General features: G+C 34.9%; 1 protein-coding gene and 1 long non-coding RNA gene across 2 annotated transcripts; both read left to right on the top strand.

Annotated features, from left to right (window-relative positions):
- Positions 1–1,741: 1,741 nt before the first annotated feature.
- On the top strand, positions 1,742–2,697 carry LOC145094246 (uncharacterized). Its single transcript, XR_013703239.1, has 3 exons — positions 1,742–1,909; positions 2,027–2,085; positions 2,159–2,697. It is a non-coding gene; the product is annotated as an uncharacterized LOC145094246 (long non-coding RNA).
- A 5,106-nt stretch (positions 2,698–7,803) lies between these two features.
- On the top strand, positions 7,804–8,565 carry LOC145094988 (uncharacterized). Its single transcript, XM_079032936.1, has one exon. The coding sequence runs from the start codon at positions 7,804–7,806 to the stop codon at positions 8,563–8,565; it is 762 nt and encodes a 253-aa protein (XP_078889062.1).
- The last annotated feature ends 8,562 nt before the right edge of the window (positions 8,566–17,127 follow it).

The following is a 17,127-nucleotide window of genomic DNA, read 5'->3' as shown; positions in this document are numbered from 1 at the left end:
TCTTTCGTACCCCTTAACGACAACAATGTATATTGCTTCGCACGCCATGCCTGATGGTATGAGATATTGATATTCAATTGAGCATTCATATCATTAACAATTTCTTTTCCCCGATAAACTCTACTATAGTCTTCAGCCAAAACATCAGCAACATATTCACCCAAAACATATTTGTTTGCTTGTCGATGATTAGGTTGCAACAATGTTGAAGAACATGTGTGTACATCAACAAATTTATTCACTTGGAAAAGTCCATCAGAATTTTTAATTGCTTTTGCTCTTAGTAACCAAGAACAATTTTTCGAAACACACACAGCTTCATACCTTGATTTGGTGGATCTACTTGTCCTCGTCTGGAAACCTTCTCGAAGACATTTTTTACCAATACACCGCTTTAAAAGTTCTTTGTTTTTAAATATACTCTCACATTGAATCTTTTGAAGATTAATGTCTACCATCTGTGTTGGGATATCTTCATTAAGATCAACTGGCCATGCTGGTACAGGGGGCATACCGTGAAAAAGGTTATCGGGATACTTAGCTTTAACTTCATCACCCAACTCATCTCTATCGGAATTACTTTGTAGCTCGGTTATATCTAAACATACATCACCAACATCAACATAATGCCCGTAAATATGATTTTTTTCATATTTTTGAGTTGAATTTTTTTTTCTTTTTAGTTTTATCTACCACACGCCTATTCATAAGTTTAACTTCTTGTTCAACAACATCATCACAACAACCACCCACATGATTAAGATATGTACCAACATCATCATCACCAACAGACTTGTAATTCTCGGGATCTACATAGTGAATAGGTGAATAACTAACATTAACATTTTTAGCAACACTGTGAAACTGAGGTACACTAGGAGTATTGAAAGTACCTATCGGATCGTTGCTCCCTTTATAACTGCATAAATTACCAACAAGTTGGTTTCCAATTTCACCACCCCCATTAACCTCCTCAACTTCATCAACCACCACAAACACTTTCACAGCCCTTCCTCCACTACATTTGATTACGTTTATCAACATTCTAACATCCACGTCTTCAACTATAGCTATATAATAATTTAATTCAGGATGGTGGAAACGAAGACTAATTCTATATTTGTCTAACAAACCAATTTTGCTTCTTACCAAAGATACAAAATCACTATAACTAATATACTCAGAAAATATCAAAGCGAGTTCAGAAATACCTCCGTGTGGACATATGTATTCCAGATTAGTTCCATTAACTTGTCATCTCCCACCGGTTACAAGACAAACCAAATATTCAATCATTTTTTGAGCAAATTGTAGAGAGTATTTCCTAAACAAATAACAACCAAAATGATATTTTTTTTCTACAAAAGTTTTTATATAGCAACGTGATTTCGTAGTCAAACCAATTCATTTCATAGTCAAACTTAAAAAAAAAAAAATAGAAAAAAATACACCATTTCGCAGATAGGCTCAGAGGATTTCGCAGATGGCCCTATTCCATCTGCGAAATTAACCCTATTTATACAGAAAAAAATTAAAAAAAAAAAAAATCTCATCTGCGAAAGTACAAGTACCTAAAGCACAGTTGTGCTTTAGGTACTTGTACTTTCGCAGATGAGAAGCCCATTTCGCAGATGGGACCTTCTCATCTGCGAAATGGGTGGCCAATTTTGTAATTTCGATTTTTTTTTGGCTATTTTTGTAATGCAGTGTAAATGGCTATTTTTGTCATTTTCTCTTTATTCTATACTATTTATATTTATATAAAGATTACTGCATATATGGGTGCGTTTTTGTTATATTTCTCTGTTATTTAAAGACTTTAAATGCTCATTATAGGTAGCTACAAATTTTGGCATGGGACCTGACTATATTTGGTATTATTGTTGGCCCTATGTTATTGAGGAAATAGGTTTGACCTTTCTCCTACACTCTTTATATGAGCACATACATTTTGATAAATCTATATTTCACTTGATCTTCTTTTGGCTCTGCAGTAAACGTTTTTATTCACAATATTCTTTTGCAGTTTGCCCATCTTATTAGTCCTATTAAACAACAAAAAAAGTTGTTGAAGATTACATTAAGGTATTTGAATGTTTTTTCTTCATCAGTAATTTGGTAAGTATACCGCATTTGTGAATTTTTTCCTATTTTTCAGTTTATGAAGCCTAATCTTGGAGTACAAGTTGAACAAGTTGCTTATGCTCCTCCACAAATGTTTACAAATTTCACAATATAGTGCTCGATCTCTACCATTTGACCAGATAATGATGCTTTTCAGGTCGTGGATATAATCATATATTTAATCCAGTAGAATCTCCTCTAGATAAAATTACTAACAGACCTTGATTTGAAGAAAATGCCTCAGTTGGAGCTTATGAGTCTACCACCATGTTAAATGCATATTCCTTATGGCTTTTAAATCCATTTGGTTTATTGATTGCCCAGTGCAACTATGGTAAAGTTTTAAAAACAATCGAGAAGATGGAAAAATAGCTACCCAGGTACTTTTATATACCAAGTATTTTTTTTTTTTAAATTTCAATTAGAAAAAATAGGTAGTCCAAGACAACAAAAGAAATTTGGTTTAATGTATCATGTAATCACAAATGTGAGAAGATATATTAGGAAAGTAATTTCATCGGGATGTAAAGTGGATAATTGTAATCATGTAAGTTTTGAAGGAATAGAGTGGTAACCAGTTACCTCCTAATAAATAATCTGTTGGTTCACTTTTTGCTTATTGCAACATTCTACTTTTTTTTGCTTATTGTAATATTGTACTTATATATCTTTTCTTATAATAGTTTAATACACCCCGAAAATATATATGATTCTGTTAAGATGTGTTTCTTTAACTTCTTAATTAGATAATTAACCTCTCCATTGGTTTTCTAAAGATATACATAAGATTTTAGTTGTTTTTGAAAATGTTATTTAGTAATTTGGAGTCATTTTTTCTTTTGTTTGTGTCGAAAATATTTAAGCACTTCAAGAGAATTCACAATATTTAACATATTGTTTGAAAATATGTAAGAACCAATGTTTTTCAATTTTGTCCAGCCACGTATTAAACTTAAGACCCACCACTAAATAACAATATTGCCCATGTATTCTCCATTTCTTTGTATCTGGTTTCATGCTCAAGATCTCAATACATAAAAGTTTGGGTTTTTTTCCCAGTTTATCCTTGATGAAGATTTGGTACATCTGTACATGTTTGCCTCAATTGCCTTTGAGGTTATTACACCCGAAAGAAATATTATTTAACACCTTTAGACCTGAAAGCAAAACATAAAAACAATTAAGACATCGTTCAAAAAAAAAATTAAAGCAATTAAAATACATCAACATAAAAATACATAGCCTTATGTACATACCCTTATGACACAGTTTGCAATGCAAGAAACTAAATCAGTCAAAGAATCATGAATACAACTAAATTGATACACGCTCCTTCTCATGCTCCTTGCCGACTCTAGCGAAAATTCATAGATTTCCTATATATTATGACATAGCTTAGCTTCAAATACTTTTACAGAATAATGATACAAAAGAAAGTAAAATCTATATTTTTTTACTACACCGGTCCACCGATTTTATAGAATAATGATATAAAAGAAAGTAAAATTAATATTTTTTTATTACATCGGTCCACCGTGCACCGAGCGGGTATAATACTAGTTTATATTGAAACCGAAGCCAAACATATGATAATTTGACTTCATTTCAAAGACTTTATTTTCACGATTTCTAAGTTCCAATTTGGGGTGATTAGAATAAAGTGGGCTTTCTATTGAAAGTTTGGCCATTTATAGCCTTTAAGCTTAATCACAAGCTATTTCCTGCTTATACTTTAATTATCAATCAAGTTGTTTTTCTTAAAATTCAGTTTTTGGATTTATCTTTTCAATGTAGGGTTTTGTTTGAAGTCAAGTGAAAAAATGTTTGGGATGATGGGAATTAATTGTTGCCAACATTTTTGTAGTAGCAACACTTTATAGGAACATAACTTATTTAGAGCTTTACTGATACAAAACCTATACCAAAGAACCTTTTTATCTTCTCTACTTCACTTCCATTTATTACGGCAGTGGCTTTAGTGTTGTCGTTGAAAAGATCGAACACTTATATATGGTGTAGAATATGTTCGTTACACTATGAATTTGGATTTTTTTTCATGTCATTGTCTTGATGATGTTGTTGGATTAGGTGTCTAAGCCAATAACTAAATTAATATATACTTAAATTAAAAACAAAATCCTTTTTAAGTTCCCATCGAAACTAGTAATTGACGGAATGACTTTTGGAGATAGATTGATTTATTGATTTATTATATGATTAATAAATAGAAATAAATAATTTATTAATATATTATGAGATTAATATATTAATTAGAAATAATATTATTTAATTAATAATTAATCAGAAATTAATTTAAATTAATTTTGAGATTAATTAAAAGTGCAAGGACTAAAGTTATAATTGTTCAATAGTAGAACAATAGAAGGATTCTAGATCCTTCCTAGGGGGGATGAAATTTTGGAGCCACCTAGAGTTTCTAGAATGTCCCATATAGATAATAAGAAAACTAGATAAGTCAAATTTGAAATAATATTATTTTATTTCAAATTAGGGTTTATAGGGTTTTCCTATCAACTATAAATAAGACCTCTTGGGTTCCTCATTTTCGTCTAAGCCAACACTCATAAGAGCCAAATTTCTATTCCTCTCTCCTCTCTCGTCTCAAGTCTTCCATTGCTACGGTTTGGGTACAAACCATTAGCGACATCAATCTTTTGGTGTTGGCTTCCAAGCAAATTGAAGAAAGGAATTCTTTAGTATTTACAACAATAATCAAAGAGTTGTGTAAACCCTAATCCTTGTAATTTCGATTATATTAGGCTTGCATTAGGTTTTACGATGTTCAATTGTTTATTGCTTTCAATAGAGAAAACTTAGACCTAGAGTATGTTGCATGCGAACTTAAGGGTTAAGTTGATTTCGTCACATGTCTTAATTATAACCTATAAACCTATCAGTGGTATCATAGTCATAGCTTTCAATTGATTATGCATAATGTTCAATAGATTTAAATTAGGCTTTATAGAAATTATACCCTAAGGGCTTGACATTTTGAAAATAGCTACGGTTCTGAAACCCTATCCTCCACCCCTTAAATATCGAAAATAGCTAGGTTTGTTAAGGTTTATCTAGTTTTCTTAATTATTGTTTTAAAATTCTTAAAATAGAATAATTAAAAGGGTATATGTCACTGTAGCCCTACAATGTTTTGGGTTTTAGTCGATTCAGTCCCTTAATTTAATTTCTTGATTTTTAAGGGATTAAAGTCTATAGCAACCTGTCTATTTAGCCATCCTAACCTATTGTAGCCGGTTTCACATGCCATGTCAACTAAAATTGCCAAAATGCTAAAATTTTAGGGCTAAATATATAACATGTGTTTTTATCTTCCCCAAATTTCCTTGTGAATAGAATGTAAGCAGCATGCTTGAATCAACTCATAACCAAAAATGAAGTTTTCGATCTTCAACTCATTTCAATAATCAAATCCAGAAACAAAACAAAAGTCGTCACCCAGCTCCGCCTTGACATCGTCGCTCCTGTGTTTGTTGACCAGGTTACGGTGTATTCAAGTATCTTGAATCCCCTTTTCAAAACCCAATCCTTGAAATTCCTCAATATCTCCATGAATTCGTTGGCAGGTAAGATCCCTGAAGATGTGTTTGGTAACCTCACCGGACTTGTTCATCTTGATATAATGCAGAACAGCTTCAATGACTCCATTCCCGACCAACTTTTCCGATTAACAAAGTTCCGTTATTTGGATATAAGCACGAATTCGCTTGAAGGTGGACTAGGTCCTGAACAGGTTTCTCTTCGGACTTGAGAACATTAAAGGTGAGTGTGAATCGTTTCCAGGGTATGATTGTTCAATCGCTTTTCAAACTTGAATCTCTTCGTATTCTCGATCTAAGCAATAACAATCTCACCGGTGGTTTAAGTTCTGAAGTTGGAAACCTTTGAAATCTTGAAGCCTTAACCAATCGATTGAATATTACCACTTCGACTAACATTTTTTTCTTTTACTTCCGATTCACACTTCAATCTACAATTGATTCACCGAGTTCACTTCGATTCTATTTAACCAAAAGAACTCCAAGTTTGACTTTTCAATTCTATGATTTGACCATTATTTGGTAACTCACTAACCATTCATCTGAACTTCGATATCACCACACATAAAATTTCGATCTTGAATGTGATTATCGAAACGATTTCAATCCATATTACTACCGAAACATCAATAAATACCAATTTTGAATTTTACATTGACTGTTCTTCAATTGTTCGATAACCAACTCAATGATGCATCAGAACCAATTTGACTATTTCCATACTCGACATGTCAAGTGCTTTCGGTGATTTTGATTTTCAAAGTAAGTTCCATAAACACCAAAATTCATCTCCATCTTCAGCTGTTCTAAGTGACGTTGATTTTACTAAGTGAGTCCATGTTAGTGATGATTTGGCAATTTTAGTTGATGTGGCATGTGAAACCGGCTACAATCGGTTAGGGTGGCAAAATAGACAGGTTGTTATGAACTTTAATCCCTTAAAAGGCAAGAAATTAAGTTAAGGGACCAAATCAACAAAAACCCAAAACATTGTAGGGCTACAATGACATTTACCCTAATTAAAATTGGATAAACTATACCCTAATTTTCGACAATTTGACAGGGTATTGGATTATGATTAAATTTGAATTATTTTATTAATTGTTTAATAGTAAATAATTATTTAATCCGTAAATGATTTAAATTAATTTATTCAATAGTTCATTAAAAGATGAAAATTAATCATAATTGGTTTAAATTTAACTTAATTAAAAAGTTTAATTTAGATAATTAAAACTTTAAACCTTGTATTTTGAAATGTTTTAAAATACACCTTATATATATATATATATATATATATATATATATATATATATATATATATATATATATATATATATATATTAAAAGTTAATTACTATATGTATCAGAATAAGTTAGTCGAATTGCTAGTATACCTCATTCATGAAGCCATACTATAAGGGGGTATAAGGAAGCAGCCTATAAAATGGTCATTGAATGAGCGTCCACTCCCACCCACCGCTCCCTTGTTTGGTGGAGGGTTGTTAGCAGAACGGGTTCGATAGGACATAACCTCATTAAAAGCATAATGATACAAAAGTACTAGAACCTTCTTTAAAAATCTCACTCTAGTTATTTTAGGAAAAATGTGAAAAGTATGCTAATCCATGAAAATGCACATCATGCTTTATATGTTGATATGGATCGTGTGTGGGTAACCGACACACTATTAGGGACTTTAAAGAGAAATGATGGGCATCTTGAAAATTATAATTGTTAATGTAGCATGTGTGGTTAACCGACACATTATTTAGAGATGATAAATGACATCGAGGTTGTCAAGCGTGTTTGCATGGTTATGCACATCTTGTTTGTGATCCTTGGCATCCCAGTCACAAATAGAAGATCATAATATGAGATTAAACATGTCATTGATAGATTTAATGAATCTCAAAAGATCTAGGAATTTCATAGATTGAAATTGGTAAATTGTTTTACCTATTTTAATAAATTCGCAAGAAGATTACGACATCCCTCTTCTTAGTTATGAATTGTTATATTGGATCCTAGCCTTGAATATTTATTATGGGTTAAAATATTAAGGAATTCATATCAACTAACTAAAACTTTTCTTCTTTTATATATGTCTACCTCTACTGGTGATGTTGCTGATCAAACCTCCACCAACAACAACTCGAACTTCACTTTACTATCGATCCTCACTAAAGAGAAATTAATTGGTCCAAACTACATGGACTGGATGCGAAATCTCAAAATAATTCTTCAATATGAGGGAAAAGAATATGTTCTCGATAAATCTCTACTCAAAATCGATAAGTCAACTGCTACTCCAGGGGAACAACCTGCCTATAAACAACACTATGATGACGCAACAAATGTCATTTGCATAATGGTTACAACCATGGTACCTGAGTTGCAAAAGTTCTATGAGGACTATTATCCTTATGAGATGTGCTTGGATCTTGTGGAAAAGTTTCACAAGAAACTACATCAAGAGAGGTATGATGTCGTCAAGGCATTAATGGCTTGCAAACTGCATGATGGAGAATATGTTTGCAATCATGTGCAAAGAATGCAGAGATATGTGGAGAGATTGGAAAAACTCAACGTGTCTTTTGAAAAAGAGTTGTCCATAGATATGGTCCTTAACTCTTTGCCTCCACGTTATGATCAGTTTGTCTTAACTTATCATTTGGACAACACAGAGACTATGTTAACCCAACTCCATAACTTGTTGCTGATAACTGAATCAGGGATGAAAAAGAATCATGTACCTTCTGTAACAAGTGCTACAGTCCTAGCCATTGTACAAAGTAGTGGAAATAAAAAGGAAGATAGATCATCAACCAAACTAGAAGGGAAAGGGCGATGTTGGATCATCTAGCAGTGGGTCCAAGCCCAAGACAAGTTCTGATATTTTAGTTGTGAGTGATCCCAAAGAGGTTGTTTGCTATTTCTGCAACGATAAAGGCCACTAGAAACGAAGTATTTCCAAGTACTTGTAGGACATAAAGGATAGAAAAGTCAATCCATCTTCAACAGGTATATACACTATTCAATTCAATAACTCACAACTTACTCGTTCTTGGGTCCTTGATACAGTATGTGGTTTTCACATTTGTTCTAATTGTTGGATTAGGTGTCTAAGCCCATAACTATAATTGGTATGTACTTGAATTGATAGCAGCACAGTCCTTTTGGGTTGCCCTCAAACCTAGCAACCGGACAAGGAAATTATGAAAGGAGGGATATTAATTTATTGTAAGATTAATAAATTAATATAAATGAATTTATTAATATGTTAAAAGATTAATATATTAATAAGAAATCATTTTATTTAATTAGTTGTTAGCCAGAAATTAATTAGAATTAATTTCGGGGTTAAAAGAATTAATTATAAGGTGCAGGGACTAGTTTGCAATTATCTAATAGTTGAGTGGAAGGCTCTAGAACCCCCTTGGATAAGGGTGGACGAAATATTTAGGGGAAACCCTAATAATTTCGTCCATAGGGGCTTGGATAAGGCCCTTGGGTTTGCTTAGGCCCTAAGCAAAGGATAACTAGGGTTTTCCCTAAATCCTAGATCCCTCAGCTATATAAGGAGCCTCCTGGTTCATGTTTTGGTCACTCTTTTCTTTGGAAGAAACCCTAAGGGCTGAAATTTTGCATACTCCCTCTTCCCTCTCTCCTCTACTTTCCTTCTTGCTAGTTTGGGTGTGATTCCATTAGAGGCATTACACTTGTGGTGCTAAGCTTCCAAGAAGATCAAGATCAAGATCAAGGGAATCATCAATTGTTTACTATAACAATTGAAAGGTATGTAATTACTAAACCCTAGTTTGTAAATTTCAATTATAGCCTCTCTCCTCTAGGGTTCTTGTTTTGCAATTCAAAGTTGTATGTTCAATAGATAAAACATAGATCCAAAGTAGGTTGCATGTGAACTTAGGAATTGTTTTCTAGTTTGTTTGTTTTACCTAAAACCCATCAGTGGTATCAGAGCATTTGTTTGTTTTAAATTGAATTTGTTATAATTGTTGAATTACAAATTAGGGTTTATAGCTATTAAACCCTAAAGGCCATTTTTTCGATTTTTAGGGTTGTGGATCAAAGGGTTTTTGAAAACCCTAGCCTCCAAAGAACCCTAATCGAAATTAGGGTTAGGGTTTTGAAAACCCTAGCCTCCTCCCTTGGAAATTTCGAAATATGCTATAAAGATTAGGGTTTCTTTGTTTTGGATAATAGTTGCCTTATTGGATAATTGAGAAAAATAAGGAAATTATCCTATCCCCATATTTTCGAAATCTAGAAGAGATATGGATTAGGATTAAATTAATTGTTTAATTTAATTAGATAATCCTTACAAGATTTAATAAATTAATTAAAAGTTAATTAATAGATAAATATTAAATCTAATTAATTGGTTTATTTAAATTTAAAATTTAATAGTTTAAATTTCGAAAAAATTTATATAAACCCTTGGAGTTTTAAAATGTTTTAAAACACACCTTATATATATATATATATATATATATATATATATATATATATATATATATATATTATAATTAAAAGTTAAATATTATATATGTATAAGAATATGGTCAGTCAAATCGCTAGTATGCCTCATTCACAAAGCTAGTCTATAAGGGGGGGTATAAGGAAACTGCCTATAAAATGGTAGTTGAATGGGTGTCCACTCTCACCCACCGCTTCCTTGATTAGTGGAGGATCGTTAGCAGAACGGATTTGATAGGACAACTACTTCCCATTAAAAGTATAATGCTATTAAAGAAAGTACTAGAACACTATTTTTCAAAATCCCAACTCTAGTTACTTTAGGAAAAATGTGAAAAGTATGCTAATCCATGAAATTGCACATTATGCTTTATTGGTCATTAGTGGAGCGTGTGTGGTTAACCGGCACACTAAAAGGCACTAATAAAGAGTAGTAATGGGTATCTTATAATTATCATTTTGATGGAGCGTGTGTGGTTTACCGGCACATCAATAGTTAATGATAAAGACAATAAGGTTACCAAGCACATTTGCATGGTTATTCACATCTAGTTTGTGATCCTCGGTATCCCAGTCACAAATAGTAGAGCATAATCCGAGATTAAAACATGCCATTAAATAGTTTTAATGTATCTCAAAAGAATTAGGAATTTCACTTCGTTTATTTTGTCTAATGGTGGAATTGGTGAATCGTCATTCACCTACCTTTATGAGATTTGAACTTGGATCTCGGCATCCCATTTCTAAGTTGTAAATCGTCATAGTTGGGTCCTAACCTTGATATGATATCTTTGGGTTATTATATTGAGGTGTCTTGGAATCTAACTAAAACTATCTTTCTTTTCAGAAGTCTACTCCTAGAAACACTTCTGCTTCATCATCCTCCAGCCACAACTTCTCTCTACTAAACATCTGCTCCAAAGTCGTTATGGATGGCTCCAACTATAACGATTGGATGCGTAACATCAAGATGGCGCTTAGATTCGAGGACAAAGAGTATGTCCTTGAAAAGGAACTTAAAGAACTTGATGAGTCAAAAACCACTCCCGAAGAGTATGCTGCCTACAAGAAACACTATGATGATGCTACCAAAGTGGCATGCATCATGGTTGCAACCATGTCCCCAGAATTGCAGAGGTACTATGAGGACTACTGGCCTTTTGAGATGAATAAGGACCTTATGGAAAAGTACCATAAGCGAGCTCGTCAAGAAAAGTTTGAGGTAGTCAAGTCACTCATGGCTTGCAAGATGAAAGAGGGGGAATCGGTTGTATCTCATGTGCAAAGAATGCAACGTTACATAGAGCGTTTGGTCAAGCTCAACATTCACTTCGATGAGGAATTGGCCATTGACATGGTCTTGAACTCGTTGTCTGATTGTTATGGTCAGTTTATCTTAACTTACCATTTGAACAACACAGAGCAGACTTTGGCCCAATTGCACAACTTGTTGCAACAGTTGAGGCAGGGATGAAGGGTAAAAGTATACCCTCCATACCTGCAAGTGCCCTTGTCTTGGCCATTGGACAGGGAAAGGGGAAGAAGAAGAAAGGTCCTCCCAAGCAAAACTGGAAGAGCAAGGTTCAAGCTGTGTCATCTAGTAATGGCTCGAAGGCTAAGCCCAATGGTTCCACTCCCCATGTTTCTGATCCAAAAGAGGCCATTTGTTTTTACTGCAATCAAAAGGGGCATTGGAAGAGATCTTGCCCACAATATCTGCAAGATATCAAGGATGGCAAAGTGAAGCCATCCTCGGCAGGTATTTACACTATTTCTGTTAATAACTCATTATCTTCTCGTTCATGGGTCCTTGATACAGGATGTGGTTTTCATATCTGTTCTGATTTGCAGGGGCTAAAGGAAAGTGAGGAGATAGAGCATGGGAGGATAAACTTGATCATGGGGAACAGAAAGTCTTCACCAGTGACCAAGATCGGAGTTTATCAACTATTGCTTAGTAATGATGTTAGATTAGACTTAATAAATTGTTGCTATTCGTCTGAGATGACGAGAAACATTATTTCATTTCATGCATTGTTCAGACAAGGTTTTAAATATTCTTTTAATGATTTGAATGGTTCAATTTCTGTTTATAAGAATGGTGTTTTTGTGTTTGAAGCTTTACCTTGTGATGGTGTGTATGAAACAGTGACTTGTGTTGATAGCTTAGGAAATAGTGTACTTAATATTGACTTGTCTAATAGTGTAGACAAGGCATGCTTGTGGCATTTTCGTCTTGGACACATTAACAAGAAACGCATAGCCCAACTCCAAAAGGATGGAGTGTTGGAATCATTTGACCTAAAATCAGATGATATGTGTGAATCTTGTCTTTTGGGAAAGATGACAAAATCACCATTCACAGGGTCTTGTGAAAGAGGTGAAGGTCTGTTGGATCTCATACACACAGATGTGTGTGGGCCCTTCAGATCAACCACAAGGGATGCTAATCGATTCTATGTGACTTTCACTGACGATTATAGCAGATATGGTTACATCTACTTGATCAAACATAAGTCAGAAACCTTTGAAAAGTTCAAAGAGTTTAAGCATGAAGTCGAAAATCAATTGGGCAGAAAGATCAAGATACTTAGATCCGATAGAGGCGGGGAGTATCTTAGTACCGAGTTCAACGACTATCTGAAAGAATATGGGATAGTCTCACAATTGACTCCTCCTAGGACACCACAGTTAAATGGTGTAGCTGAGAGGCGTAATCGAACCTTGTTAGACATGGTTCGTTCCATGATGAGTCGTGCCTCGTTTCCTATTCACTTTTGGGGGTATGCCTTAGAGACAGTCGCCCACATCCTTAATCTTGTCCCTACAAAGAAGGTTGCCAAAACACCTCACGAAATATGGACAGGGAAAGTTCCCTCGTTAGCACATATTAAAGTCTGGGGTTGTGAAGCTTTCGTAAGACGAGAGACTCACGAAAAGCTAGCAGCTAGAAGTGAGAAATGTGTTTTCATTGGTTACCCAAAGCAGTCTCTTGGATATTTGTTCTACAGACCTAGTGAAAACGTGGTGTTTGTAGCTCGAAGAGGAGTCTTTTTGGAAAGAGAGCTCATATTCAAAGAGGACAGTGGGAGTACCATTGACCTTGAAGAGATTCAAGAGTCAACAAATGAAGGAACCTTAGATGACACTAGCACTCAACCAGAGGAAACAGTTCCTGTTGAACCAGTTGATAAATCATTACCTCTTCGAAGATCCACTAGGGTGAGTGTGCCACCTGAGTTGTATGGTTTTCATATTACTTCAGATGGTGACACATTCATAAGTGACAGAACATTGGTAAACTTAGATGAACCAGTCACTTATAAGGAAGCAATGGCAGGCCCAGAGGCTTCCAAGTGGAAAGAGGCAATGGACAGCGAGATTAAGTCCATGTATGACAACCAAGTTTGGAATTTGGTTGATAGTGCACCAGGTCGTAAGACAGTTGGGTGCAAATGGATCTTTAAGAAAAAGACAGACATGGATGGGAATGTGCATACATTCAAGGCTCGATTGGTTGCAAAAGGTTTCACTCAAACCCCAGGGGTTGACTATGATGAGACCTTTTCACCAGTAGCTAAGATTAAATCTATTAGGATATTGCTCGCCATAGCTGCCTTTCATGACTATGAAATCTGGCAGATGGATGTCAAGACTGCCTTCCTTAATGGGAAGTTGGCTGAAGATGTTTACATGTGTCAGCCAGAGGGTTTTGTTGATGCAAAGTTTCCCAATAGAGTGTGCAAGCTTGTGAAATCCATCTATGGATTGAAACAAGCATCTCGCAGCTGGAATCTTTGCTTCCATGAGAAAGTCAAAGAGTTTGGTTTCTCTAGAAGTGAAGATGAGTTTTGTGTGTATATCAAGGCTAGTGGGAGTATAGTAACTTTTCTAGTGTTATATGTCGATGACATATTAATCATTGGTAACGACGTTCCAACCTTGAATGAGGTTAAGTCTTGGCTTGGAAAGTGTTTTGCCATGAAAGACCTAGGAGAAGCCGCCTATATTCTTGGGATTAGAATATTGAGAGATAGAAAGAAGAGACTAATTGGACTTAGTCAGAGCACATACTTGGATAAGGTACTAAAGAGGTTTAGTATGGAAAATTCCAAGAAGGGAGAGCTACCTATGCAGAGCAATACCAAATTGAGTAAGACTCAATGCCCGAGTACAGATGAGGAAATAGATGACATGAGTCGTGTACCTTATGCTTCCGCTGTCGGATCGATCATGTACGCTATGACATGTACTCGCCCTGATGTGGCATTTGCTTTGAGCATGGTCAGTCGCTATCAGGGAATCCCAGGTAGAGCTCATTGGATAGCCGTGAAGAATATACTCAAGTATTTGCAAAGAACGAAGGACTGGGTCCTTGTACTTGGTGGCAATGATACCTTGAGAGTAGATGGTTACAGTGATGCCAGCTTTCAGACGGATAGAGATAACTTCCGTTCTCAATCAGGCTAGGTATTCTTATTAAATGGAGGAGCAGTTACTTGGAAGAGTTCCAAGCAAGATACGGTGGTTGATTCTACTTGTGAATCAGAGTACATAGTAGCAAGTGAAGCGTCGAAAGAAGCAGCTTGGTTGAGGAACTTCATCGGGGATCTCGGAGTTGTTCCAACCATCCAGGAGCCTATGGAACTGTTCTGCGATAATGAAGGAGCGGTTGCCTTGACAAAGGAACCGAGAGATCATGGTAAAACCAGACATATCGACAGAAAGTACCATTTCATTAGACATAGAGTAGAAGAAGGCCATCTTATAGTGAAGAGGGTGTCATCTGAAGATAACCCAGCAGATCCCCTCACAAAGGGTCTGAGTAGGGCTAAGCATATTCAGCATGCTCGGAGCATAGGACTGAAAGATGACATTAGTTTTAGTAGTTAGATTAGTTTTGTTCTGAAACTTGTAACAAAGTAAATGTAATTGACTTTTGGTGATTAAATAATAAAGTATTATTTATAAGTTTGGGTTCTACCTTTTGTCAATTGTTTATTATTGTGTTTCATTTTTGCATGTTTTACTTCCCGAATAATAAGATTATTCAAACTCCACAGTCGCTCGTACTTTTGGAAGTAAGTAGTGAATCAAGACTGTCATGAACTGGATTATAGATTGTCTAAGGATAGACATGGCAATAGATTTTGCTGCAACGTTCATGAGTACTCAGAAATTGAGATTTGAGTATTGGATAAACCCTCGCTCAGAGTATTACTTCATGGAATTCATCACGAGTAATACTGAGACGATAATATCTTATAATCTTGAAACAGAGATATATGAGTTATAATTTGCAAGTCAGCTATGCATTGGTAATACGAAAACGCATCAGTAACTTGGTGTTATAAAACGTATTATCATGTATGGTTTGATGAGTAAAAGATACAAGCATATGAGTCAATGTTTGTTCATTCCTTTTTCCTTAATGGAAAAAGCGATATCTGTGGGCCCCTCGATGACTTGGTGTTGACTTATGTGCTGGGCCCAGCCAGGATTAATTGATGTGTTCAATTAGAAGTCCTACATCATCACTAATCAGGAATCGGGAAACATAGATTCTAGACAAAGAGGTTGATTGCATTCCATGTCTTTCGTCTAGGGATATCTAGCAGAACGAAGTATTATATGATCACTTATCTTAGGACACGTAACTGACTGGGTCAGAGTTCGGCAACAGCTTTTTGGAAGCTACAATTTGCTGGTCAAATTTAGAAGGCATACTAGCAATTATAGTTACAGACTTATCCAAGTGGGAGACTGTTGTATTAGGTGTCTAAGCCCATAACTATAATTGGTATGTACTTGAATTGATAGCAGCACAGTCCTTTTGGGTTGCCCTCAAACCTAGCAATCGGACAAGGAAATTATGAAAGGAGAGATATTAATTTATTATAAGATTAATAAATTAATATAAATGAATTTATTAATATGTTAAAAGATTAATATATTAATAAGAAATCATTTTATTTAATTAGTTGTTAGCCAGAAATTAATTAGAATTAATTTTGGGGTTAAAAGAATTAATTATAAGGTGCAGGGACTAGTTTGCAATTATCTAATAGTTGAGTGGAAGGCTCTAGAACCCCCTTGGATAAGGGTGGACGAAATATTTAGGGGAAACCCTAATAATTTCGTCCATAGGGGCTTGGATAAGGCCCTTGGGTTTGCTTAGGCCCTAAGCAAAGGATAACTAGGGTTTCCCCTAAACCCTAGATCCCTCAGCTATATAAGGAGCCTCCTGGTTCATGTTTTGGTCACTCTTTTCTTTGGAAGAAACCCTAAGGGCCGAAATTTTGCATACTCCCTCTTCCCTCTCTCCTCTACTTTCCTTCTTGCTAGTTTGGGTGTGATTCCATTAGAGGCATTACACTTGTGGTGCTAAGCTTCCAAGAAGATCAAGATCAAGATCAAGGGAATCATCAATTGTTTACTATAACAATTGAAAGGTATGTAATTACTAAACCCTAGTTTGTAAATTTCAATTATAGCCTCTCTCCTCTAGGGTTCTTGTTTTGCAATTCAAAGTTGTATGTTCAATAGATAAAACATAGATCCAAAGTAGGTTGCATGTGAACTTAGGAATTGTTTTCTAGTTTGTTTGTTTTACCTAAAACCCATCACTAATTTGTAGGGACTAATAGAAAGTGAGGAAGTGAAGCATGGAAGAATAAGTATGATCATGGGGAATAGGCGATCTTCACCCGCTACCAAGATTGGAACTTATAGTCTACTGCTTAGTAGTGATGTTAGAATTGATTTGTTAAATTGTTGTTATTCGTTATAAATGATGCGAAACATTATTTCTTTTCATGCGTTGTTCAGATAAGGTTGTCGATATTCTTTTGATGATTTGAATGGATTGATTTTGGCTTATATAAATGGTGTTTTTATGTTTAAAGCTTTACCTTGTAATGGTGTGTAT

The sequence above is a fragment of the Lactuca serriola genome, chromosome 3 (assembly GCF_051521515.1).
Source record: "Lactuca serriola cultivar US96UC23 chromosome 3, Lser_US96UC23_V15, whole genome shotgun sequence".
Lineage (NCBI taxonomy): Eukaryota > Viridiplantae > Streptophyta > Magnoliopsida > Asterales > Asteraceae > Lactuca > Lactuca serriola.
Note: the sequence above shows the minus strand (reverse complement) of the source record. Positions and strands in the feature narration are given on the sequence as shown.

Coding starts and splice junctions, on each gene's coding strand:
- LOC145094988 (XM_079032936.1), top strand. CDS start 7,804: ATGTCTACCTCTACTGGTGATGTTGCTGATCAAACCTCCACCAACAAC.